Source organism: Lemur catta, chromosome 2 (assembly GCF_020740605.2).
Source record: "Lemur catta isolate mLemCat1 chromosome 2, mLemCat1.pri, whole genome shotgun sequence".
NCBI lineage: Eukaryota > Metazoa > Chordata > Mammalia > Primates > Lemuridae > Lemur > Lemur catta.
Genome location: NC_059129.1, coordinates 75991310 through 76017641, shown reverse-complemented (window position 1 = coordinate 76017641; position 26332 = coordinate 75991310). Strand labels below are relative to the sequence as shown.

Sequence of the window (26332 nt, the reverse complement as noted above, 5' to 3'; positions counted from 1 at the left end):
GGAAGACAATTTTTCCATGGATTTGGTTGGGAGCAGGTGGGGAGAGCACAGAACTCAGGCAGTGATGTGTGTCCGGTTCCTAACAGGCCACGGACCGGTACCTGGCTGTAGCACAGGGGTTGGGGACCACAGTCTCACTCTGTTTAGGCTGCTATAACAAAATACTTTCTATTGGCCAACTTATAAACAAGAGAAGTTAGTTTGTCACAGTTCTGGAGGCTGGGAAGCCCAAGATCAAGGAGCTGACAGATTCAGTGTGTAGTGAGGAGCAATTCCTCATAGACAGCTCCTTCTCACTGTGTCTTTGCTGGTGAAAGGGGCTAGCTAGCTCCCTGGATCTCCTTTAGAAGGGCACTGATGCCAGTCACAAGGGCTTCACCCTCATGTTCTAATCCCCCACCTCTAATCTCTTAATAACATCATCTTAGCGGTTAGGATTTCAACATATAAATTTGGGAGAGACACAAACATTCAGACCATAGCAAAGGATAACTTGCCATGGCTAGTTCCATTTAGGTTCATTTCTTGATATTGTTTGGACCTCTAAATTCAAGTTCATTTGTTTTAATACATCAGAGAAATTTTTCTTCTATCGTAGGTTTGAAAACTTCCTAATTCATGTGTTCTGTTATTCTCTTATTTAAGGACACAAATTATATAGATGTTGGCTCTCTTTCATCTTTCCTCTACATTTATCATCTCTTCTATGATCAGTTTCTGAGCTTTTTTTTATATCAGTTTTTAATAATTTCCTAAAGCCTGTCAATATTGGTCCGACTCTCTTCAGTCAAATTATCTTAGACTGTTCTGTGTTACTATAACAGAATACTACAGATGGGGTAATTTATAATGAAAAGAAATTAACTCCTTACAGTTCTGGAGGCTGTCCATGGTCGAGGGGCCCTCATCTAGGGAGGGTCTTTCATCTGGGGAGGGTCTCTCATCTGGGAAGGGTCTCTCATCTGGGGAGGGTCTTCATGCTGTGTCATCTGATGGTAGGAGGCAGAAAGGCAAGAGAAGGTGAGAGCAAGAAAGCAAGAGAGGGTCAGACTGGCCTTTATAACAACCCACTTCCCCGATAATGACATTAATCCATTCATAAGGGCAGAGTCATCATGGCCTAATCACCTCTTAACTGTACCACCTCTTAATAACAGTGGCAATTAAATTTAAACATGAGTTTTGAAGGGGACATTCAAATCATAGCACATATTTATTCCATATTTTTATTAATTTTTTAATAAATAAAATAAGGACACCATTTCAAAAGTCAAAAAGATTTCCACCTCCAGGAAGATGAAATAAATATCCTTTACCCTTTTCCTCCTGCTAAATTCAACTAAACAACCTGGACATTATATACAAAACAACATGAGAAGACTCTGAAAGTTAGAGAGAGTAAGTCACACTGGCTAGAGACCTTAGGGCCTAAGGAGTGACATGATAGTGAGATTCCTGAGTTTTCTTTTCGCCTCACATATCCTATACTGAAAAAGTGCTTGAATAAATAATGGCTCTGCAAAGAACACTGTTGGGAGGATGAGAAGAAAAGATACAGGCTGGGGGGAAATATTTGCAAACCACATACCTGATGAAGAACAAGTATCTAGAATATATTAACAACTCTCAAAACTAAAAATTAAAAAATCCAATTAGAAAATGAACAAAAGACAAGAAGGGACATTTTGCCAAATAGAATATACAGATGGTATATAAACACATGAAAAGATTTTCACATCATTATTTATTAGGGAAATGCAAATTAAAGCCAAAATGAAGTATAATTATGTACTGATCACAATGGTGAAAACAAAAAAATGGTGACAACATCAAATGCTGGAGAATGTAGAGAAACTGGATCACTTCTACATTGCTGGTGGAAATGTAAAATGGTACAGCCCCTCTGTAAAATGGTTGGACAGTTTCTCAACAAATTAAACATGCAACTACCATGCAAGCAATTGCACCCCTGTTTATATATTGTAGAGAAAGAAAACTTATGTTCACATAAAACCCTGTACATGAATATTTATAGCAGCTTTATTGATAATAGCCAAAAACTAGAAACAACCCAGATGTCCTTTAATGGGTAAATGTTTAAACCATGTGGGGTATGTCCATCTAATGTAATACTACTCAGCAATAAAAAGGAACAAATTATCGATGTACACAACAATTTGGATGAATTTCCAGAGAGTTATGCTGAGTGAGAAAAGCCAATCCCAAAAGATACATACTGTATTGTTCCTTTACAGAACATTCTTGAAATGACAAAGTTATACACGTAGAAAACAGATTAGTGGTTGCTAGATGTTAAAGAGAGGCTGGGGTGGGAGAAAAGTGGGGGTGACTATAAAAGGGCTACAGGAGGGAATTTGGGTGATGGAGGGAATGGTCTCTAGACTATCAATGTCAACATCCTGGTTGACAATTATACTACGGATTTGCAAGATATTATCATTAGGAGAAACTCGGTAAAGGGTACACAGGATCTCTGTATTATTTTTTCTTTATTGAGATAAAATTCAAAAAAACATAAAATTCACCATTTTAATCATTTTTAAGCAGATGCTTCAGTGGTTTTTAGTATATTCACAATATTGTGAAACTCTCACCACTATCTAATTCCAGAAATCTTTCGTCACCTCAAAAAGAAACCCCATAAACATAAAGCAACCATTCCCCATTAGCTTTTACTTACTGCTTTTGCAGAAGCCTGAAGGGCTGGCAGGGATGAGAGTTTAGGTCCTTCTCAGATCCTTTCTAAGCCTGTGTACAGCCCTGGGCACGTATGTGGGTGACCTTCTAGATCCCCAGGATATGTCAAAGCTTTTGAAAGCACTTGTTCCCCAAAGCATCTCATTCCCCAGCCTTTCCTCCCAAGTTTTTGTTTAGTCTATTGTTTGCTTAGCTGTTACCCATTGCCTCACACAGGGGTAATTAGTGCATTTGCCTGTGTTTTTCAACAGACTCCCCCCAGGTAGCCGCTTTATAATCAGGAGAATTCCTAGTTAGGAAAGATAAAGGCAGGCCTTTTGAGTTGGTCTTCCAGGGAGTCAGAGACAGGTTGAAACAAAGACAGGTTGAAACAAATAATTACAATTCTTTGTGAATGAGATCCTTTATGCTCCCTGGGGTACTGGAGACTAAGAGCTGTTATTTTCAAGGCTACCACTGCGCTGGGAGTGTGGGGTAAGAACAGGGTAAGTTAAAAATGCAAAGTTCACTGTTCTTACCGAGATTCAGCTGTTTGTTCTTAAGTAGGCATTCCCTTGGTTGCTGCATTCTCTGGGTTAGTTTCCAGAGGTCTGAAAAAGTCAATTCTGACACTTTTCACCAGCTTTTTGTTGCTTGCACAGAAGGACAGACTTTTGGAGTTTCTTACTCTGCAATTTTCATGGATGTCACTCTCTGTATTATTTATTGGAACTACATTTAAATCTACAATTATCTCAGAATAAAAAGGTTATTTTTTTTCAAGTCAAATCATATTGGAGTGTTCTGACAAATACAACATTTTGGTATCTCACGTTTCCTAACTGTGCAATCCCACTCACCAAAAACAGTTCCTTTTAACTCAGCTGTTTCTTATGGCATTTATTTTTCTCCCTATTTTAAAATAATATGCATTTCTGAGTCATCAGTTTCACTTACCATTTATTGACTTTCTACTGTTGTAGATAAGAATTTATGCTTCTTACAATATCAACCCCTCTCTCTCCCCCAATCCTCCCAATATAGTGATATTATACTATTAATAAATTAATAGTCAGTGCTTATATTAAATATCTACAGCTGACCTAGCTGCTCTGTTTCCTTTCTGTTTTCCTGGAGTTAATGTTTTCTTTGATTTGTTTTTTTCATTTGCTTAGTTTCTTTGCTAATTCTTCCCAAATTCCCATTGCAATTTTCAGTATAATTTCACACATCAGGTAAACTTAGTTCTAATTTTAGGATACCTCCTTCTCTTTCTCCCTAGACTGCTGCTCTCTAGGACTTTTGGACAGCTGTCACTTGGGTCTTCCCTTTGCCATCATCCTTAGAATTTCCTTGGTCTTTCTCCTGGTTTGGATTCCCTGATCCCTTCTCTCTCTGTGTTTACTCTCTTATTCTGCGGAGCACATCCTCCAGTAGTAGTTTTGTCAGGTTAAAAAATTTGGTACACGATTTTTATTTGTCAATTATGCCTTAATAAAGCTGAAAAATAATTTTTAAAAAATTGGTACAATGGCAGAGGGCTTGGTGCTATGAGCAGTTCACATACCTGTCTTTTGCGATGAATCCCGTTTTAACTGGTTGCCTTTTGCACCTGGAGTACCTGAGAGATCCTTCACCATCTTCCTGGAGATTTCCCTAACTCTTCTTAGTATCCCATTTCTTTCTCTTTCTTAATTTACTACCATCTCATTTTAGGTAAACACGCCCTAAGAAAGGGAGCCCAGGAAAAATTTTTGAGACTGTGTTTGAAAACGTCTTTAGCCACCCTGACACTTGATTGATAGTAAAGAATTGCATAGCAGCCATGCTGTTCTCCCAGCTACCTGTTCCCTGAACGCGGCAGGCACCCGCCTTCTTCTGCCCTTCCCGTTTGCATTTGCTGCATGGCTAACTCTCACCTCCTTCAGGTCTTTGCTCAAATATTATATTCTCCATGAGCACCCTAATATAAAATCACAAACCCTACACCCCATCTCCTTTTCTGTTTCATTTTATTTCCACAGCGCTGTCACCACCTGTCATACTATGTATTTTCCTCTGGTTTTGTTTTTGTCTCCCTCCCCTAGACACTAAGCTCCTTGGGGCCAGAAACTTTATCTTTCTTATTCACTTATGTATTGCAGCACCTGGAACAATGCCTGGCACACAATAGGCTATCAATATCTATTTGGTTTTTTGTTTGTTTGTTTGTTTGTTTTTTGAGACAAAGTCTCACTTTGTTGCCCGGGCTAGAGTGAGTGCCGTGGCATCAACCTAGCTCACAGCAACCTCAAATTCCTGGGCTTAAGCGATCCTACTGCCTCAGCCTCCCGAGTAGCTGGGACTACAGGCATGCGCCACCATGCCTGGCTAGTTTTTTCTATATATATTTTTAGTTGTCCAGATAATTTTTATTTCTATTTTTAGTAGAGACGGGGTCTCGCTCAAGCTGGTCTCGAACTCCTGACCTCGAGCGATCGACCCGCCTCGGCCTCCCAGAGGGCTAGGATTACAGGCGTGAGCCACCGCACCTGGCCCTGTTTGTTTGTTTTTGAGACAGAGACTCACTCTGTTGCCCTGGCTAGAATGCCATGGCGTCAGCCTAGCTCACAGCAACCTCAGACTCCTGGGCTCAAGTGATCCTACTGCCTCGGCCTCCTGAGTAGCTGGGACTACAGGCATGTGCCACGATGCCCTGCTAATTTTTCTGTTTTTAATAGAGACAGGGTCTCGCTCTTGCTCAGGCAAGTCTCGAACTCCTGAGCTCAAGGGGTCCACCCACCTCGGCCTCCCAGAGTGCTGAGATTACAGGCGTGAGCTACCTCGTCCAGCCCAGTATCTATTTGTTGAGTGAATGAATAATAAACATTTTGATCTCTACCATATGCCAAAAAGGAAGATAATTTTTGTTATGATAAATAAGAATACATTTGTTTGATATAAAATTAAGAATTTGCTGGTTATACTACTTGAAGATCTAAAGGAAATTATGGAATCTCTTCCTTTTTAGATTTTTTTTTTAAAGATGAATAGGCAACCACTTGATGCTTATGATTTAGTGTATATACATGATTCTTTCTGGTAGCATTTCAAGCAGCCATTCGTCTGCACTTCTCCCTCACACGCTGCTCATCTGCTTTGTCTTCTGGCTACTAGTAGGGCTTCTGGCACTCCCCACCCTACCTCCCTGTGCCCACTTTCTTCTATTGCTGACTTATCTCACCTTGGGCTTCAGCTGGACCTGAGTTCATCTACTTTGGGTCAGACCATTTCATCTGTGGCCTTGCCTTTGGACAGACTTCCTGCCTACAAAGTGACAAAATAGCCATTTACTGTACATCCAGCAGCCAAGCTTATAAGTAGAGTCCCTGTCATGTACACATACAAATAAACACACTGCACACCTTCACAGGAACCACACACACACTCTAGCATGACAATTATTTTGAGTGTTTTTATTTTGCATTGTTCATGACGAAATGAATGGCCTTGGCTTTCCTATTGTAGTGTAAAAAACTTAATGTTGGAATGGCCTATGTCACTGCTAGGTCTAATTTTTACATAAGAATTAGATGAAAACATAATTATTTAAATACACTCATGAATGGTGGCAAAGTTCAGATATATTTTTCCAAGGAAATTGACTATATAGCCTTAGTAGCTTCAATCTCAAGCCCAAAGAGAATGGGAGTCTTTTAAAATCCCATTTAAGTAGGACTGCTAGATTCAGCGAAGAAAAATACAAGATATCTAGTTAAATTTGAATTTCAGACAAACAAAAAATAATTTTTTAGTAAAAGTATATTCCCATGGGCATACTGCATTTTATCGAGCAGCCCTACCTTTAAATTGCCAACTGTTTCATCAGTGAAATAGCTTGGTTAGGTTTATTGTGGATGTGAAGGACTAATATTAAGATGCCACAAAGGGAAGTGGTCAGAAATTCATTTTTATTGATTGATGACATAATGCAGCAGCCTATTTTAAGTTGGTTAAAGTCTATGTGGTAAGAAAGACGTGAGTAATGAAGTGCTAGCCCAGGAGCAGAATGAAGACATCCATCACTGTGCTTCCTGCTTCACATTTCCCCAACCCTTATTATCTGTAGGAGAACAGAGATCACATCACGGGAACACAGATTCAAATGCATTTCCCATGGCACCAAGTCAAATCAAATCAAGGATAGCACTTGAAGCCTTTCCATTTACTCATTCCAGATCATTCATGGATATATTAGTCAACTCAGGCTGCATATAACAAAATATCATAGACCAGGTGGCTTGAACAACAGAAATTTATTTCTCACCGTTCTTGTGGCCAGGAATTCCAAGATCAAGGTCCAGGCACATTGCATTCCTGATGAGTGCTCTCTCCTGGTTTGCAGGTGGATGCCTTCTTGCTATATCCTTACATGGCAGAAGGAGACATCATGTCTCTCATGTCTCTTCTTACAAGGGCACTAATCCCATTCACGAGGACGCCACCCTCAGGACCTAATAACCTCCCAAAGGCCTCCAAATACCATCACATTGGGAATTAGGGTTTCAACAGATTTTGAGTGGATATATTCAGCCCATAGCAATGGAGGTTTGAATAAAACTTTAAGTGTACATCTAGAGAGACCTTGGATGTTAGGAAATATTATGGGTAGTGAGTTATGGGTAGACACACCTAGGTCCCCCCACCCGCCACAGGTGAGAGAAAAGAGGGTGCTTTTCTGAAATCTGGGCATAACTCACCAATAGGTTTTATTTTAAGAAAGTAATAAAACTAATATGATTCCACCTTTCAGAGCTGTTTATCACTTGGAGTTTCTGTTTTGGTGATTTCACTGTAGTAAATTAGCTGACTGAGAGTCCAAAGATTGTATCTGCATCCAGACAGTCCATTTATCATGCTTAGCATTTGGATTTCAACACAGCTTTCCTGCATATTTGCCAAAATGCCACTGAAGTAATCACAGAAAGCTCCTGTTTTGATCCCCTAATGCCTTAAATATCGTCAGTGGCTCTGGATTTAAGTTTATTAGAATATTTTAATCATCCATCAATCTCTTTATCTGAAAGTTTCATATAACCACTTTCTTAGTTTACAAATACTTATTGATTTTAATTTTATAGCAAAAACAAAGTGGACTTTAGTAGTTCAGTGTGTACTTAGCCCAGAAACAATGCCAAGTGGTGGTGGAAATTATCAGGGTATAATAATGTAACAGTGGCAAAGGTTTTAAATATTATTAAATATTTAGTAAGTTGTATGATCACTATAACGTTCAAATTATATATGTCACTCACACCTTTGGACTCTCAGTACTATTTTACAAATTGACAAGATTACCCAAATTGACAAGATTACCTAAATCACATTACCCAAATTTGGAGATGCATAATTTAAATTTTAAGTGGTAAAACTACCAAAATGTTATAACTGGAATCCAAAAAATTCAGTTGCTTAAAATGCAGGCTTACATTATTGGAAGGTGAAAAAAGTTTCTAAGTCAAAACTGCACAGCTAGTTGTCTAGGAGTCCTAGGTGGGGATGTGGGACCTAAATCTGTTCCAACACCAGCTGTGGTTTGGCACCAGTTGGTGACTTAGTCAGTTTGTATTACCTTGTTTCCAGGTGTGTTGTGCCTGACTGAGCAGTAATTTCAGAAATTCTAGATACCGGGTGCTCTTTTAGTCTCATATACACAGAAGTATTGGGCCTGAATAAAATGGGTACAGAGACCCACTTTTTGTCTCCCTAGGTTGAGACGCAGGGCTGTCTGCCCTTTCTGTACCACTTTCTCTCTCTCTTTTTAAATACAGCCATTGAAATAATCAATGCAAATGCTGTATCTTTTTTAAAATTAAGACTAACTTTGGATTTCCTCTTTCATTTTCTATTATTTTGGGAATACTTGGACACAATGAAATTGATCTCAGGAGCTTCCTCCACAGACAGTTCTTGGTCTCCACCTGCTGTGGCCTCTACCTCCCTATCAGAAACTCTACCTTTCTTTACTGCATCGAGCATCTTCTCTCTAAGTGATCAGAGTGCCACGGACATAATGCCCATTGACCAGACAGTACTAATCCCAGGGCTCACCATCCCCACCAGTGATTATTCCACCATCAGCCAACTGGCCCTGGAAATTTCACATCCACCTGCGTCTTCAGATGACAGCAGCTCAAGTACCGGCACCCAAGATACGGTCGGAGACCTAGATGGAATGAGTCTGTCCGACACTCCTGCCTCGTCTGAGGTACCAGGACTCAGTGGATATGTTTCTACCCCAGATCATTCCTTGGAGGATACCACACCTGTCCCAGCTGAACAGTATATCACCACTAGCTCTATGACCATTGCCACCAAGGGCCAAGAGCTGGTAGTGTTCTTCAGTCTGCGTGTCGCTAACATGCCCTTCTCCGATGACTTGTTCAACAAGAGCTCTCCAGAGTACCAAGCTCTGGAGCAACAATTCACACAGCTGGTGAGTGGGCACTGCTCACAATTCTCAATTCTCTGTCATTCTCTTTTTGTTGTTGTTCTATTTTATAATATAATCATTGGTTGTCTTGAGCAATGCAGCTAGAGAAATGGATTCAGATCTAATCAGGGAAGTAAGTTCTGTGGTAGACAAATGGGGAAAATACTGCCACCCAGCCTTATAAGAACAAATTTATCCTTAAAATCTTTTCATTATAGTTCTTACTAACTTAGTTTATCCAGGAATAGTACAGCCACTCAAGTACTGAACTTGGAATCTAAAAACAATCTAAGTTGTAGCCATCTGACAAAAGGGCACAAAGGTAGGATGAGCCAGCACCGACGAGCCTGAGTTCAGGTGTAAGGCCTCGTTTTTCAGTTCCCCCTAAGTTCTTGTCAACCTAGAAAATGACTAAGTGGCTTATCATCTCTGGTCCCTAACAAAGAAAATGAGAAGACGGTCATGATGACATATATCTTTGATAATACAACACCCCTAAACTCACGTGTTTATTTTGTTTCTACACGTATAATGAGAAATACACATCCAATAAGAAATGTTGAACTGTATGATACCTCTACACAGTCGTGCCAATTAAAGGTAAATTATATAATGCATATCACATAGATTGCAGAATTCTGACAATAGAAAAAATACTTATATGTTTCATAGAAGTTAAATCATTATATAAATTAAAATCCACATAAAACCCAATCTCTCAAGTAAATATCTGCTTTAAAGTAAGACTATCTGTGCCATCCCCTCCACCTCCCACCCCCCACAATGAGCTGAGTAGATACTGGGAGAGTCTCAGGGAACAGAGTCCCTGTGAAGGGTTCATGCTAAGCTGTCATAACGAAGAGATTAAGAATATGGTGACTTTAATTAGATAGAAATTTATTTCTCTTTCATGTGATGGGTGGGACAGCTCGGCTCTACAGTGTCATTCAAGGACCCACATTTCTTCCATCTTGTAGCTCTGCCAACCCTAAAGGTGTTTCCTCCTTGGCATGGTCAAAGCTGGGTCACTGGGACATCCTTGCTTCCACTTGTAAGAATCAGAAAGAGGGGAAGCCAAGGGAAAGCAATTTCCTTGTAAGCAGGTCACACCAAAGATGCCCACATCACTTCCACTCATATTCTAGCAGCAAGAACTAATCGTGTGGCCATACCTTGCTGCAAGGGAGGCTGGAAAATGTGATCTCCAGTTAGGCAGCTTCTCTCCTATGAAGAAGAGGAGAATGGGTTTGAGAGAAGGGGGAGCTGGCCATCTGCAAACCAGTAAAGACAGGAAGTCCCTACCAGAGGCCAAAGCAATGCTAAGACATGAAGAATGAGTCCAGTCAAAGTAAGTAGGAGAAATCAGGAGTGAAGAGATTGATAAAAGAAGTCCTACATCTTGTATAAAATTTTATTTTATTTACACAATAACCTTGTGAGGGAGATACCAGAATGTGGGTCAGGGTCAGATTCAAAATTCTGGTGGGGTGGGGATAGGGGTAAGAAAAAGGCAGGTCTGGGCCAAGCCTGCCAGATTGCAGCTGGCATCGTTGTGCTGTCTGGGTTCATTGGTGTGCAGTTCATGAATGAGGATGCTCACTTTTGGGGCCAAAGTCAAGGCAGACATTGCTGAGTCTCAAACATTTCTGGAAAATGATCTCAAGGATGGCTGTGGCTCACAAGAGGCAGGTGTGAGAATCTGAAGCAGAATGCCCTGGAACATGCTTTTGAGATTATTAAACTTTCGTTTGGAAAGGGGTCACTATGGAACCACTTTCTGTTCTCCCTCACAGTGCAGATAAGGGCACGGAGGTGCAACACAGTGGGGTGATTGGCTTGATGAAGGTCACACAGCTAGTTGGGGACAGTTCCAGGACTGGCACCCAAGTCTCCTGGCTGCCAGTTTCCTGCTGTTTCCACTGCACAACATTTGTGTTGATCATGAGACATTTACTGCATAGACAGACAAGCTGATGTTTAAGCTGTTGTTTGTTTCAACAGATCATTTGAAATTGGTTGCTTGCAAATAAATGTCCCATTTACACAGGCGTAGATCAGTCTGCTCCTGGGCTGTTTGGAATGTGGTTCTATTTACTTGGATTTTTTTTTTTTTTTAATAACTGACTGAACCTGGCATTCCAGCTTTGCTGATAACATTGGCCTGGATTTTTAAAAAGTCATCTATTCTCACAGTTCATCATGAAGAAAATCACTGCCCATCCATCTCAATACACAGATAGAAAGGTGGAAAAGTGGAACATAATTACTGCAAATAGATCATTAAATAGTGGTGTTCTGGTCTCACATTAAATCCAAAAACAAAAATATAAACAATAAAAAGCAACTGAAATATATGCCTCAGATAATGAAAAGTGAATATAAATAGAATTAGCAGCAGCTGAGCACTTAGAACACAACTAAGAGCAAACCATCTTTTATTTTGCAGCTGGTTCCATATCTACGATCCAATCTTACAGGATTTAAACAACTTGAAATACTTAACTTCAGAAATGGGAGTGTGATCGTGAATAGCAAAATGAGGTTTGCTAGGTCGGTGCCTTATAACCTTACCAAGGCAGTGCACGGGGTCTTGGAGGATTTTCGTTCTGCTGCAGCACAACAACTCGATCTTGAAATAGACAGCTACTCTCTCGACATTGAACCAGGTAAGAGAATCCAACCCAGAAAGTTGTGGAAATTTTATATTCATTTTGTTTTGTTTTGTTTTGTTTTTAAGCACACAGTTCGACCTTTAGGCCACAAAAATCAAGCTAAAATCACACTTGATAAAATAACCTTTTGGAAGCTACAAAGACATGCAGGTTAAAGTTTTCCTGCACAATAAATAAATAAATAAATAAACAAATAAACAAACAAACAAATAAATAAAGCAAAGAACAAGCACACCTCTTGCTTCACAATCCGAGAGTTTTAATTTCCCCTCAGAATAAAACTTTTGCTGTGTTTAAGCGATTTTTTTTTAATGTAGCCCACAGCCAAGCTAATTTACATTCTGCTAGAAGTCAAAAGCACTTTCTCAGTGCTCTGCCACAGCCTGGAGGGTTCCTACCTAAGAAAGCTTTCAATCAGAGTCAACTATCAGAATAGCCTCTTCATGACCATAATTCAGGATGAAACTGAGACACTATCCTAAGGAAAGAAAAATAATCATTAGATACAAAATTCAAACTTGGAGAAAGTCACTTCACCATCAACAAAGAAAGAAGAAAATAATTTCGCTTCCCAGTTGTGAGCTCTAGATGGGCTTCCAGGAGCAGATTAAAGCCAAGAAGACTTAAACTTGGAGAAAACTCTTAAAGATAGGGGGCTTAGCCCAAAGCTATAACAGAAAGCACACATCTGTTCTGATAATAAAGCGGAGTGTGTGTACCCTTGTAACCAGCTATGCCCAAATTGGGAACTGTTTTCACCATTAGCTTCAAAATTCTGTTTTCCAGCCAATTGAAGGAAGCTTTTTATTCCCTGGAGGGCAAGGGGAGGAGGGCTCCAGACTTCATGCCAAAGCTACCTCCCAGTCAGATTCAAAACAAACCTTCCTAATTGGCTATGAATTAGTGGAGTGAATCTTTAACACCCTCTCGGCTCTCTGTGGACTAACAAAGCCGAGGGAAACAGCCTTGGGCAAAATGCAAACCAAAAGGCTCAGTGGGAGACGTTTATCTTTGACAGAGCAGGGCTTCCAGCAACTTTAAGAAAATTGCAGAACCTTAGTAAACAGGATCATTAAAAAGACCGAAGGCCCGGTGGGCACAGAGCCTGCAGTACTTACCTCCGAACCGGAGCCGCTAAGTAAGCCCGCTGGACCCCCTAAGAAATCAAAGACCCTCTAAATGCTGGGAGATTTTGCCTCTTCCCCAGAAAACCGCCTCAGAACTGAGAAGGAGCCAGGGGGGTCCCTGCCAGTTCGGATCAGGAGGCGAATTTCTTCAGCCAGTTAATAAAGATAACAGGAAGTACGTGGGGACAACTTGGAAAGCATAAGGGAGGCGAGAGCCCAGTCCCCTCCCGCCCTTCCTTCCTCCCTCAGGGCGCTGACACGACTTAGGGACCCAACCAGCAACCCACAGTTAGTGTAAGGAGCCAAGTTAGGTGTTCGGCTGTGGGGACAGGCTTCTCAATGTAGGTGCCTCTTAAGCAGTGCCTTCAAAAGAGGGTAGGAAGCCGTTGGTGCACTGCCAGGGTTGTGTAAGGGACACTGGCAATGTGGGAAGGAAGCACAGCCCAGCAGTGGCCTTGGTCCCCAGCCCCGAATGTGAGTCCTGGGTGCTAACGGCAGCACTTGATTTCCACAGTTGGAAAGTGGAGATGGTAACATTTGTGAGGAGTAACCGAAAGAATATTTACAATACTTAGCATAGGGTTTGACAAACTGTAATTGCATAGGGACCAAGGGCTGAGTGCCCCTTGGCCCTCTGAAGATTCGCTGAAAAATCAACTTGCAAAAGGAAGATTAACTGGAGAGAAGGCATGCAAATGCATTTAATGTGTATACGCAGGAGCCTTCAGAATGAAAACCCAAAGATACAAGAAACATTGTCCATTGTAATGCTTAAGTTCAACAAAGTACAGACAGCTGGGTAGAAATATGAATGGACAAAGAGGGTGTGATCTAATGCTAACAGTCTGAGTGAGGAAACCCAGCAAAGCCCGTCTGTCTAGATTCTTCTCCACCTCTCTGAGCACGTATTTCTTCCTTCCGGGTATGGGGCAGGACCCACCCTGGAATGGGGATCTTATTGACCTACAGTCAAACAAGGTAGGTCGGATAATTTCTTCATGTCCAGTTTTTACACAGACAGGGCAGAGGGAAAGTTATGGGTGGCTTTGGGGAAACAAGGGCTTCTGGTTTCTATGACCTGCATTGGGGAAGAGGGATTCTAGCTTCTATGGCTAGCCCCAGGGGAGAGTGAGGGGCCAGAGACAGGAGGGCAGAAGTTCAGAGAAAAACGTTTGCTTCTGAGGCTTTCATTTTGGGGTGCTGTTTTCTGAACCCCAACAGTTGCCTAATAAATGTTAGCAGTTATTATTGCAATATGGTCACAATTAACTATTCATTGGTGGCCTGTGAAGGGAACCAGCAAAAAACAATAAAAAGTAGCATGACAAGGTATTTATGTGAGGGTTACAACGGAAATTATTTTCACTAATTTGTTGTGAACAGTTCTATGCAACCTTTCCTCTAAAAAGTCAATGGCAGTAAAAATGAGATGGTGCTAATGTCAGTTTCAGTCTTTGGTGGCGCCAAATATATGCTGAGCTAAGAATGCCTCCAGGCTACCCAGTGAACTCTGGGGTATAAGCCCAATTCTTACTTTTAATGATGGAACAATAGGGGAAAGCCGGTGCACGCTGGGAGACCTGAGGAATTACTTGCTTGCTTTTCAGAGGTGGCTCAACCCTGAGCCTGAATTAGCACAAAAACCTCCAGAGAAATAGACATGCTAAAGCCAGGTGAAGCAGTGAATGTGAATGAAAGCTGTTGAATGAAGGAATGACCACTCACGGTATCTACAAGGGAGATACTTTGCAAAAGCCACTGAAATGTTACAGTCAGCTTTTCAGTGAACTCTATTCCTTACCAGATACCTGGAGAGTGACAAGACCTAAATTTTAAATGCATTCATGGGCCGGGCGCGGTGGCTCACGCCTGTAATCCTAGCACTCTGGGAGGCTGAGGTGGGTGGATTGCTCGAGGTCAGGAGTTCGAGACCAACCTCAGCAAGAGCGAGATCCCATCTCTACTAAAAAAAAAAATAGAAAGAAATTATCTGGCCAACTAAAATATATATACACAAAAAAATTAGCCGGGCATGGTGGCACATGCCTGTAGTCCCAGCTACTGGGGAGGCCGAAGCAGTAGGATCACTTAAGCCCAGGAGTTTGAGGTTGCTGTGAGCTAGGCTGACGCCAGGACACTCACTCTAGCCCAGGCAACACAGCGAGACTCTGTCTCAAAAAATAAATAAATAAATAAATATACATTCATGAATGAATGGAAGAGGTCTGCCAAGCAATGGCAGTGGTGAGCCAGTTAGAACGTGAATAATGCTTCAACCAAAGGGTTTGAGGACAGCAGAATTAGAAAGTCAAATATTGATTTTGTAAAAGTTAAACAATGAACTATATGAATCCATCTATGTAAATTAAAATGAATGAATCCAGTATTCAAAATGGGTCCTATTTATACTGTGCTGCGCATAGGTGAGAAGCCACTGTGCCAAAGTGACCCCAAAGGTTTTCCTCCTGATCCACAGTGAAGTGGAAGGAAGAAGGTATGAGCAGGCAGGGAGGGACAGGCAAGGAGTAGAGGGGGCCACAGGGGGTAGTCATTGATCAGGTGGGCTTCCTCACTCACAGCGGGGGGTCCTAGTTTAGTTACTTAACCAAAGGCGAAGGGTAGATTCCCCCATGCAACTAAAGCAAGTGGGCACTAGAACTGGTGATCGGGACTGTGACTGTCTTCTACATGAATCCAAAACAGTAGCATTCGTCCACCATGGTATAACGTGTTAACGTGGGAAAGCCAGTCCTTGCCTAAAGGAATTTGCAGTGTGGTGGGAAAGGGACATCTTAGAACTATGCTGGGATCAAAACTATGTCTTTTTCATTCCAAAAGACTCTTTGCTGACCACTTTCTCATGTGCTAGGCTGCCTGTACATTCCTGTGGGCTTGGGAATCACTAAGGGATGGTCCCATGATGAAGACAGCACTGAGTTTTCCTTTAAATCTCATTTCAATAAGACCTGGTAGCCTAAACAGAAGGGAAGATGTAGGAGTAGAAATAAATGTGAAGATTTCTAGTCACTACGGGTTGGTCAATGAGACAGACTTGGATGGTTGGCCATGGTCAGGACTGAGCAGGCGGTGGCAGCCACCAAGGGCCGGAGCTGGGGAGGCAGGACACGACTGTGCAGGGTCACAGCGATCCCAGCTACCACTGGAGGGAGGTGGCTTCAGAAGGGAAGTAGGTGTGTTGTGGTCACACGTTTGCACCGGCGCAGACTCGCAAACACCACCCTCATCCACACCTCCCCCACCCAATTGCAGCCTAGTTCCAATGCAGGGAAGAGACAGCACCAAAACCCACTAAAACTCACCACCATTGCTTCTGAACACAGTTAATTAATTTCTTAATTCTATGAATCTACATATCTTATAAAACCTCTTGAACATGCAATTTAAAACACTGTTCTAAAAAAATAATAGCCGGTACAGTTACAGTAAAGTATTCCTAGCATCAGGACTCCTATACAATTTTAGTTTGGGGAAACACATACAAAAAAATTTTGCATTATCAGAGAAGTAGGTGTCTAAATTTTAAAACAAACTGGGTGCAATTGTGCAGAATATGATTTTCAATCATTTCCTTTTTTTAAATCTAGCACTCTGACAGCTATTTTGCTCCTAGTTTTTCAGTGTGACTGGCTGATACAGATTTTCTCCTTTGGGTGGTATATGTGAGTGTAAGCTGTCATGGTGACCGACAGATGAGCTGATTACAGTGTCCTCCGAGTACAACCAACCAGGGCAGCCAACTGATCCTGCTGCCTCTCAGGTCACTGGACCCTGAATGAAGATAATTACTTCAGGTTCCTGGAGAACAAGGACCCAAATTCCGATATACCCGGCTCTTGGCTCTATTGCTGGGGTAGTTTCTCGGGTGTTGAAGGCTCAGGCTAATGCACGGCAGGACCCGTCCTCCAGGACGAAGGAGGAGAGGCTCGAGGAGCACTGACCATCACAATCCCTGATGACACCAGAAGGCCACATTAGCAAACACAAGAAGGGCCCCTGATTCAGGTTTTGATCAAGTATTTGCTTGAACTCACTGATGCTGGTCCCATCTGCTGTGGAAATTCTCCTTGAAAGAGAAGTCAAAGGCAGAAATCTGTAGAGAGAAAAAGGGCAGCTGCTGGAAATACTGCATGTCGGGAATAAATACTTAGCTTTGTCTCTGGGAAAGAACCCCAAGAATCTATACTTGGAAAATGGAGAAGGCATCCTGTAATTTTAACCTTTTTCCCAGCCAGGATGACCAAATACAGTAAAACTGAGTTACTGGATTTCTTACCCTTTCACCCTTCCTGGACCACCTTCTTGGTAGAACGAGGAGAGTTTCTCTGATGCTGCACAACGCTGGAGGGTGAGCAAGGTCCCCCCTCCGCAAGGCCAGTGTCCTCCCAGCCTCCAGAGTCACGTCCCTGCCCACCCCTGCCTCCCCCAACCCTTATCAAAGAAGCACCCTCAAAATGTGGAAACCATAATCGTCGTAGCTAGAGAGTGAGCACATGTCAAAGTTTTGTTTAACTTGTTAATAAAGGAATCATTAGGATGACAAAGATGGTTTAAAGAGGATATGGAAACTGGGATTTTATTATATTAGTATATAGCTAGAGAACAAAGAGAATGATGAAGTACGATTGGTACATATAAAACAGAAAATACAATCCTTGTATCATCAATTTTTTTATATATTAAATTCTAACTTTATAGAGTTGTAAAATGTCTGGGCCATAATCAATAGTAAATAGTGAGTCAAACAAAGTTACTGCCTTCTATGCATCAGCAAATTTTTTTAAAGGGGCAAATAGTAAATCTTTTAGGCATTGCAAGCCAAAAGGCAAAATCAAAGGTATTATATAAGCAATTATATAACCATTTAAAAGTTAACCATTCAAAAATGTAAAAAATATTCTTAGCTTGCAGGCTGCACAAAAGCAAGTGGCTGGTTGGATTGGCCCACAGGAGGCCCCTGTCTACCATGTGGGATTGTTAGTATTCTGACATGACATTGAAGGTCATGCAATCAACTTTTCTCCTTATTTCCAAACATTGGATAACTTTTCTTAAACCGTCAACGATTGCCCAGCCTCTTTCTCTGGCCTTTGCTGTTACAGAAAAGTTAGACAAGTAAATGACAATACAATCATGATTTGGATCCCTGTTCATTCATACACACAGTAAGCAGTTATGGATTATCTGCGGCAAGTCAGACGCTGTGATCCCCACCAGGACCCAAAGATGAATCAACTTCCTCTCTGCCCTCAAGGAGCTAAATGCCTAAGAAGAAAAATAGAAGTACATAGAAAAATCTATAATAGGGTCTGTTAAATACTGTAATCAGAACCGTGAACAGAAATGTTACGGAGTACAGAGGAGGGAGCAATTAATTCTACAGAGGTAAGGGGGTTTCATGGCAGGCTTCGCAGACAGGCAGTGCCACTGGGCTGGGCCTTGGTGTGTGATGGTGGTGGGCCCAGGCAGAGAAGGGCAGCGAGGGGGTATTCCAGGAGAGGCAGGAGGAAAATGTAGACAGTTCTGGGAATATCCGGGTTCTTCAGTTATTCCACTGTGATTACAGCTTTGGATATGGAGTTGGGAATGAAGGGAGCACAGATTGGAAGAAAGGGAAAGCCAGACTGAGCCAGTTCCATTAAAACCAGGTTGTCTAAAAACTCCTGTCAAATCTATTTGCATCCATTTTGGTGTCCTATTCCCCCCCCCCATGAATTATGGTCTTTTAAAATTAAACTTTAATAAAATTTTGGAAAGCTGGAAAAGTTTTCAAAGTTAAGTACTAGACAGGCCTTAAAGTGTTCTCAAGTTTATAAAATAAAAACACAGCTTATCATTCATAAAGTATTGCAAGTTTGGAAAATACTTAATAAAAACATATAACTAGGTACAAAGGGTAGAACACAGATTAATTTGGGTTTTTCTATTTAGATACAAAAAAAATAAGGCAAAAGTTAATAATATCCCTTAAGGATTTAAAAAGATTCCAAACATATTTTGGGGAAAACCAGTTCTAAGAAAATTGACATGAGGTGGATTGATTGACCTGTATCCTATGAAGTCAGTGTCTGGAGGCCAGGCAGAGGCCAGGGCTGAAAGTATACATTTGGGAAACCTCAGCTGAAGCCAGAGAACAAGTAAAAAAATGGCCAGGGCAATGTGCAGGGCAAGAGGTCAAGAGAGCTGGGAACAGAACTCTGAGAAACTCCATCGTTTAATGGGGAGACAGGATTGTCAGTAAGGGCGGTCACGAAAGGGCAGTGCGGAGGGAGGGAAAGCAGGGCAGGATGACTGTGCAGAAAGCCACAAAAGAGAAGCAGCAGAAGCCGGTCTGCAATTTCAGCAGCTGCAAGTGAACAAAGGGTGGAGGTCGTGTAAGTGGACCGTTAAGGGTCTTTAGAACACTTCCGGTGAGGTTGGAAATGAGAAAGTCAACAAGCTCTGGTCACCTGCTGCCTTAGAACTTAGAGCAAGGAGCCCTCAGATGTTAGGCTCCTTCCTTTCCAGAAACCAGATGATTACATTTCAAAGGGACGGCTGGAGGCCCTTAAGAATAACCTTCCTTATTCTCAAATTGTAAAAGTGGCAAGAGGCTTTTTAAAACATTTACATCTCAAAGGTGCATAGTAAGAATTTGAAATTATCGGTTTTCTTAACTAACTGCTCTAAGGGAGGTCCAGGGCCTGGAGTCAGGATGGAGCCGGTCTGAAGTTTAGTGAAGCCAGGGGAACAGGAAGCCTCTCTTGGTCAGAGTAGTATTTCTTGTCTATGCCCCCAATTTTATTATATTTACAGGCAGTGCCCGGACAGACTATTTATTTGGTTTCATTTGCAAAATTTGACACAAATTCCAATCAAGTCTTTCTGTTTTCTTTTTCTTTTGCCTAACGTCAGAGTGGGAAAGGAGCTTGTGGTAGCTGTGCTGGGAGGGGGAAATGTTATTCTATCATTACTTTTCAACTAAAGAGAAGAGAGAATTTGAAAACTCTTATGAGATTTCTTGGTGAATATCATTTCCCATTCAGATCAGCATCTGAATTCCTGGATGTGTCCTCTAAATGAGGGTTAGCAATCCGTTAGGCCAAATAACACCTGCAGAGGTGCAGGCATGTAGGAGAAGCTACACACTGTTATTACTGCATTTGGTTTGCCATTTACCTTTTGAAAACCCCCTGAATAAATGAATCTGTGATATAAAAAGTATAAACCAGTGTTAGAACTTTCTGTGATTTATCAACTGAAAAACCGAATAAATCACAGCTTGCTCAGTATTCTGCCAGCATCCCCGGCAACTAGAGGCGTCTTTCATTTAGGCTGCTATGAAAATTCTTCAGAAGCATGTAGGGCTTTTGTGCCAGTTAGTTGTGCAGGTTGAAGATTTCAAAAATGCAAAACCACATATAACTTATTCTCTCCTTGAATTCCTAAGAAGCCTCCTCAAAAATGGGCAGCCCTGGAGGCTGGGAAATGGTAAACATTAAAATTAATTACAGTCTGGCATCCAGGACGCTTTTGCAAAAATGTAGATCAACAAACTCATTTTCTTTAGAAAATGACTAATTTGCAAGACTCCCATTTAATCACCAGCTCAGAAATGGTACTAGATGTCACTCATCACAATATTGACAATAAAACAATGATAATAGCTACTATTAAATGACAGTATTTTTAATCTTAGTAAATATGCAATGTATGTATTTTTCTCCCCATTATATAGATGGAGAAACCATGTTTCAGAGAGGTATAAGTAATTTACCTTTTACTGGTCACACAAGTGCTGTAGCTGGAATTCAAAGTCAGGTTTGGGTGCCTCTTTCAACTCTACCCTTTAGCCTCTTTACAAAAAGAAGTCTTGCAAACCCTCCAAACTGGATAGACAAAGGCTGTTTAAGTAGAAAATGTCTTAACACACTTCAATTTAATTAATCCTAAATGAATTCTGTTAGTTTCTACACTTCACCAAAGGAAATCTCCTATAATATTTTGTCCTATTCTTAAAATGCAAAAAACAGAAAAAAATGTTCACTCCCACAAACAAAAGTCCCAAATGTCCAAATGGCCCTTTTATATGCTGGAGCAGTCATAAGAATTATCCTTCCAGGTGATTCTCCCCAGCCTCTCCCCTCTCCCTGGCCCCTCATCTCCTATGTCCCTGGCCCTGTCTCCTGGGGTTATACTGCTGGCCCTTGGCATCTTTTGATGCCCATAACTACAGAGTTCCTGTTTAATGCCTGCTTCCACTAGACAACCTCAGCACTAGCTGGACTGCCAGATACATTTCACCCCTCTCCAGGGTTTCAACCTGTGCCCTCATTCCACAACTCAACCACCCCATCCAGCTTCCTTAAGATACTCCCGGAGCCCTTTATCCCAATCCTTAACGCAAACCCCTCCACACAAGTCTGGACGTCAGCCCAGCTGCAGGGCCACCTCCCACTTCCCCTGATGTCAGAGCTCTCCCTCCACCCTCCGATCCTGGGACATTTAGGCCCTCACCCTAACACCAGTCCACCCAGAACACCTCTGTTTGGCAGATATGGATAATAGCTGAGAGCTGAGATAATTTTTCAACCTTACATCCAGGGCAAATGTGTATGGGTAGTCACACATCCACTCATACAAGAAAGGATTACTGAGAGCCCACTATAAACTATCAGCGGTGGTTGTTCTTGAGAGTGGTGGAGAACTGAAATGGAATTCAAAGTGCCTTATATCGCTTGTCCCTCTAAACCAGAAAGAACTCCCATTTCCGAAAACGTGCATTAAGCTCATGGGCATGGTCCTGTGCTATGTGCTATTTATCATTGAATATTTTCACTCTAATCCTACCCTTCATCAATAAGCCATAAGCAAAACATTTTGGCCAATAACAATAAAATAATGAAGCAATGAAGCAATAATTTAAACGTATTTTTTAGATTTTCTTTTAATCATCAAATTGCATCAGCAGCTTTGGAGGCCTCACGAAGCACTCCTGTTGTCTTTATCCTGGTAGAACACCCAGAATGGGAGATTTATATTTCAGTTGGAGGGACAGTAGTGATCACCTGATTTTAAATACTCCATTTTATAGAAGAGCAAGGTGAGATCCAAAGATGCTAAACTATGTTCCCAGGACCACAAACAATTCCCGGGAACCAGGCCTTCCCACCCAGGGATGTGCGGGTCCACTTCCCTCTCCAGGTACAGCCACCCCCACAGTGTTCTGAGGACCTGGGGCAATAAGCCCGATGGGCCCGTGGGGAAGGTGAGGTCCCCGTGTTGCATCTCAGATGAACCCTCGGCAGAGGGACATAGGTATTCACATTACTAAGCGCCACGCCCCAAGCACTACGTAAAAATGACATTCGGGCATTGACAACAGACTGTCAGGCCCACATTAAGACTTCCTGGGCTCTAGGCCCTTTTGCCTCCACGAATATGAATAACGAATGTCAATATTAATTAAGAATATTTTAAAATTATATCTTAAGACTGCGTGACTCTAAGGACAAATATAATCCAGGTTGGATTGTATTAATTTTTTTCTGCCGATTTTAAAGGGAACATTTTCATAGGCTGCTACAAGTACGGTGGGCCCCGAAGCCGCGTCCCTGCGCGTTGCTGTTGATTGTGGTGAGTCACTCTGCCGTTCTCTGATGCCCCAGGCGAAGGCGTGGCCCGTCACCTCCCCGTCGCCGCTGACAAACCCCGACCGCAGAGCCGGGTTAGGAGCAGAGCGGAGGGCGGGCGGCCGACTCGGGGCTCCAGGGCCGCAGCGCAGGCTTTCTGAAATGGGAACAGATGGCCCGGCGTTTCCGCCACATTACCCCAGCTGTGCAGGCCCGAGCGGCCGCTGCAATCGCGGAGTGACAATGGCTCTATCAGGCGTCCCCCGGCGCTGCTCCCGCCGCCGCTCGAGCGCCCTCCAGACCCCGCTTCGCTCCGCCAAGGCGCACGGCGCGCGGGTTTCGAAGGCGACAGCAATCAGCTCGGGCGCTTAGACTCGCGTCCGCCGAGCCTCGTGCTACTGCGTTTGCAATGGAGCGCCCCCTAGCGGACACTGGGTTTCACCGCATGGGGAAAACAACGCCCACAAAGGGGACCCAAGGGGCCCTGGAGCCCAGGTGGAGCCTGAATTTTAGACAAGCTGAGCTGAAATCCCGCCCTTGGCTGGACCCAGTCAGAGGAGATGTGTCGCTTTCTGTCCAACACGTGAGCGAGATGGTGACAGCGCAAGAGGAGGAGATGATGAAATGATAAAGGTTAGGGAGAGAAAGGCAGTCAGTACCCAGCCACTAGGGCACTGGGCAAGCTCATGGGGACGATGTGGGGGTGGGGAGTGGGGCATGAACTTGAGTTAGAGAAATTCCAGTCTGAGCTCCTCACTCGGAGGCCTGGCAGACCCGCCGGCCCTATTTTCAGGCCTGACAAGCATTAAGTGCATTTGGGACCAGAAACGGGACGTTTGAAAAAGAGACAGACTTGTACCATCAGGGACTTCTGACCTCCAGGAATTTATAAACTTCTTGATGACAGGACCATAATCTTTTTAACTTTAACCGTAAAATGCCTCAAAGTGTTCCCTGCAGGCAGGGGACATTGATTTAAATGCTTTTTGATCACATGATGAAGAGCTGAGAAACATCCTTCCTCAGTCAGCCAATTGGGAATGCTTTTCAGATCCTTTGAAATGCATGAAGGAGACATTATATAAGCAAATCCAGGGGAGAAACTGATAGATAAAATGCACTTACACTGAAAATCTCAGAGTGATACAAATATTTCCAAGCCCTACATGGCAGCTCGCATATTTCAAACCATGTTCATGGCTGTCACATTTGAACGGCAGAAAAAATGATTTGGAGCCACTGTGCTGTCAGACTGTACTTTCTACAAGAAACATTCTGCCTCTGCCTCATGACAGGGTGGTGGCAGACAATGGTTTTGAGCTTTTGTTTAGTTATTCAAAGGAAAGCATTCATGGAAGTCTGATCTGTCAGCTGATCAAAGTGGAGATGCTGGTGTGGAGGGGACCTCACTTTCCCCCCATCCCCTATCGGCCCCTTGGAGCCCTGAGGTGTCTCCTGGAAACCCCTTATTTGAAAACCACTAGAATGATGTAAAAAAGCCAAACATTGTAAACAGACAGGTATGAATGTTAATCTTGGGTCCTACTTACTAGCTAAAACTGGCTTCAATTTTCTCACCTATGAAAATGATGTTAGAAATATCTATATGGATTTGGGAGGTGGTTGTGAATGTTAAGGAAGACACATATTTAAAGTGCCTGGCACAGTGCCAAACACACAATGACCGCTGGTAAAGGTGAGCTCCCTGTCTATATGAATAATTGCCCTTTCTACTCCTGGTGAAGCTGGAGATTTGGGCTCATGGTCCCTCGTGGGGACTCTTCAGGTACAAGGCCTGAACTGGAATGACATGCATGCTCTGACCACAGCCAGAATCCACATGGGATGCTAAGGACCAGGCCAGGACCTCTAGGTGCCAGGATGGACGTGGACCTTTTCTGCCAACTGCTAACTAGAAGCTACCGACACTGCTTGACTCGCCAAGGCCAAGTGCCCTGGGAGGGCTCTGTGGAGAGATTGTCAAATCTGCTCTGCAGAAGAGCTATCCACATGGATGAACAATACAAAATTAATTAATTTTCCCTCTCAGCTTTGTCAGCAATTATAATAAGCCCAGAGGATATCCCAAACCATACTAGATATTTATTGAATGTGGCCCATACAGGCTCATGGTAAAACCTCTCTATAGTGTCAACCATAAAAATAATCTGTTTAAAGGGGATTTAAGCAAGTCCAGAAAGCTAAAACAATTATAGACCCATTAGTCTACACACCAATCATGAGGATTTCACTTCTTTAGATCCACTAACAATTTTGATTATGACTTGAAAATATTCTCCTAGAAAATGGCATCTACTTTTTTCCTTCCTAATTTGTTCACTCAAGTCAACATAATGTGTAGATTATTATTGACCAAATCAAGAGCAAAAAGTGGGAATTTCAGACTAATTTGTTCTATACAAATGCTTGGGGGTATGTCAAGGAAGAGACAAATATTTGTATGCCCTATCCAGGAATGAGTCCATCATTCTAAGGAGAAATGTCTTTGGGATATGACAAAGAAAGAAAATGATAATCACATTGGGAAAGCTTTGCTTAAGAAGGTCCTACAATGGCCGGGCGCGGTGGCTCACGCCTGTAATCCCAGCACTATGGGACGCCGAGGTGGGCGGATGGTTTGAGCTCAGGAGTTCGAGACCAGCCTGAGCAAGAGTGAGACCCCGTCTCTACTAAAAATAGAAAGAAATTATTTGGACAGCTAAAAATATATATAGAAAAAAATTAGCCGGGCATGGTGGCTCATGCCTGTAGTACCAGCTACTCAGGAGGCTGAGGCAGGAGGATCGCTTGAGCCCAGGAGTTTGAGGTTGCTGTGAGCAAGGCTGACGCCATGGCACTCACTCTAGCCTGGGCAACAGAGTGAGACTATGTCTCAAAAGAAAAAAAAAAAGAAGGTCCTAAAAGTTAAACTTTCATTCATCATATTAATAAAACCAATCTTTTCTCCTCTCTTTCATGGCTCTTCCTCCCCAGAATCAACCCACATCCAATTCTCAGTCCTTGCCTAAAGCCCAAACTTTCAGTTGTCCCTTGAAAAATGACATGTAAATAAAGAGGGTCATCAAAATACGTAGGGGAAATATTTTTAGGGTAATAAGAATTGCTTCACAAATTAATGTTGTAATATGGTCTCCTCTGTTTTAACTCTATCTGCAATTGCCTTCACTTGCCATATTAGGAGACAGTCCAACAGTTTCTTCCTTGGGGCTCCTCCCTTCCCTGGAACTTCTCACACAGTCCACAAAGGGGTCGGAGTGAGACCCGTCAGAGGACTTGAGCACAAAGAGGCATGATGTGGGCAACTATCAGCTTCACTGGCTCTGAGCTCTAAGTTGCTCACTTTACTCCTCATCTGTAAAGTGAGCAAATGAGTCTAGAAAGTCTCTAAAATACCTCCTAGCTCTAAAATTCTATCTGAAATGTAAAATTTTAAACATGGATAAAATAAAAATCTAAAACAATGAGCTACTTTTCTGTAGACTGGTCCTAAATAAATAACATGGGGAAAGCAAGTATTTTATTAACTGGCTGCATTTATTCTTCAAATATACATAATTCAGGACCCCCAAATTTGGATAAATTCATTTCTCCAATGATCCCTTGCTGTGTACTATGCAGCTTTACTGATGCATAGACTATTCCTGGCTGGACTAAAGGAAATTATGGTAAAATACAAATATATACTTTCATGGAGAAACTCTTTTGGTTACCACA

The 26332-nt window shown here is 42.3% G+C and overlaps 1 protein-coding gene across 2 annotated transcripts in view; it reads left to right on the top strand.

The window, feature by feature from the left end:
- IMPG1 (interphotoreceptor matrix proteoglycan 1) overlaps positions 1-26332 on the top strand; it is a 125948-nt gene that overhangs the window by 89032 nt on the left and 10584 nt on the right. For both annotated transcript variants that reach the window (XM_045542265.1, XM_045542264.1), the window contains 2 exons: positions 8640-9172; positions 11616-11835. In XM_045542265.1, coding sequence (XP_045398221.1) covers positions 8640-9172; positions 11616-11835 — 753 coding nt within the window. The remainder of the gene's footprint in view (positions 1-8639; positions 9173-11615; positions 11836-26332) is intronic.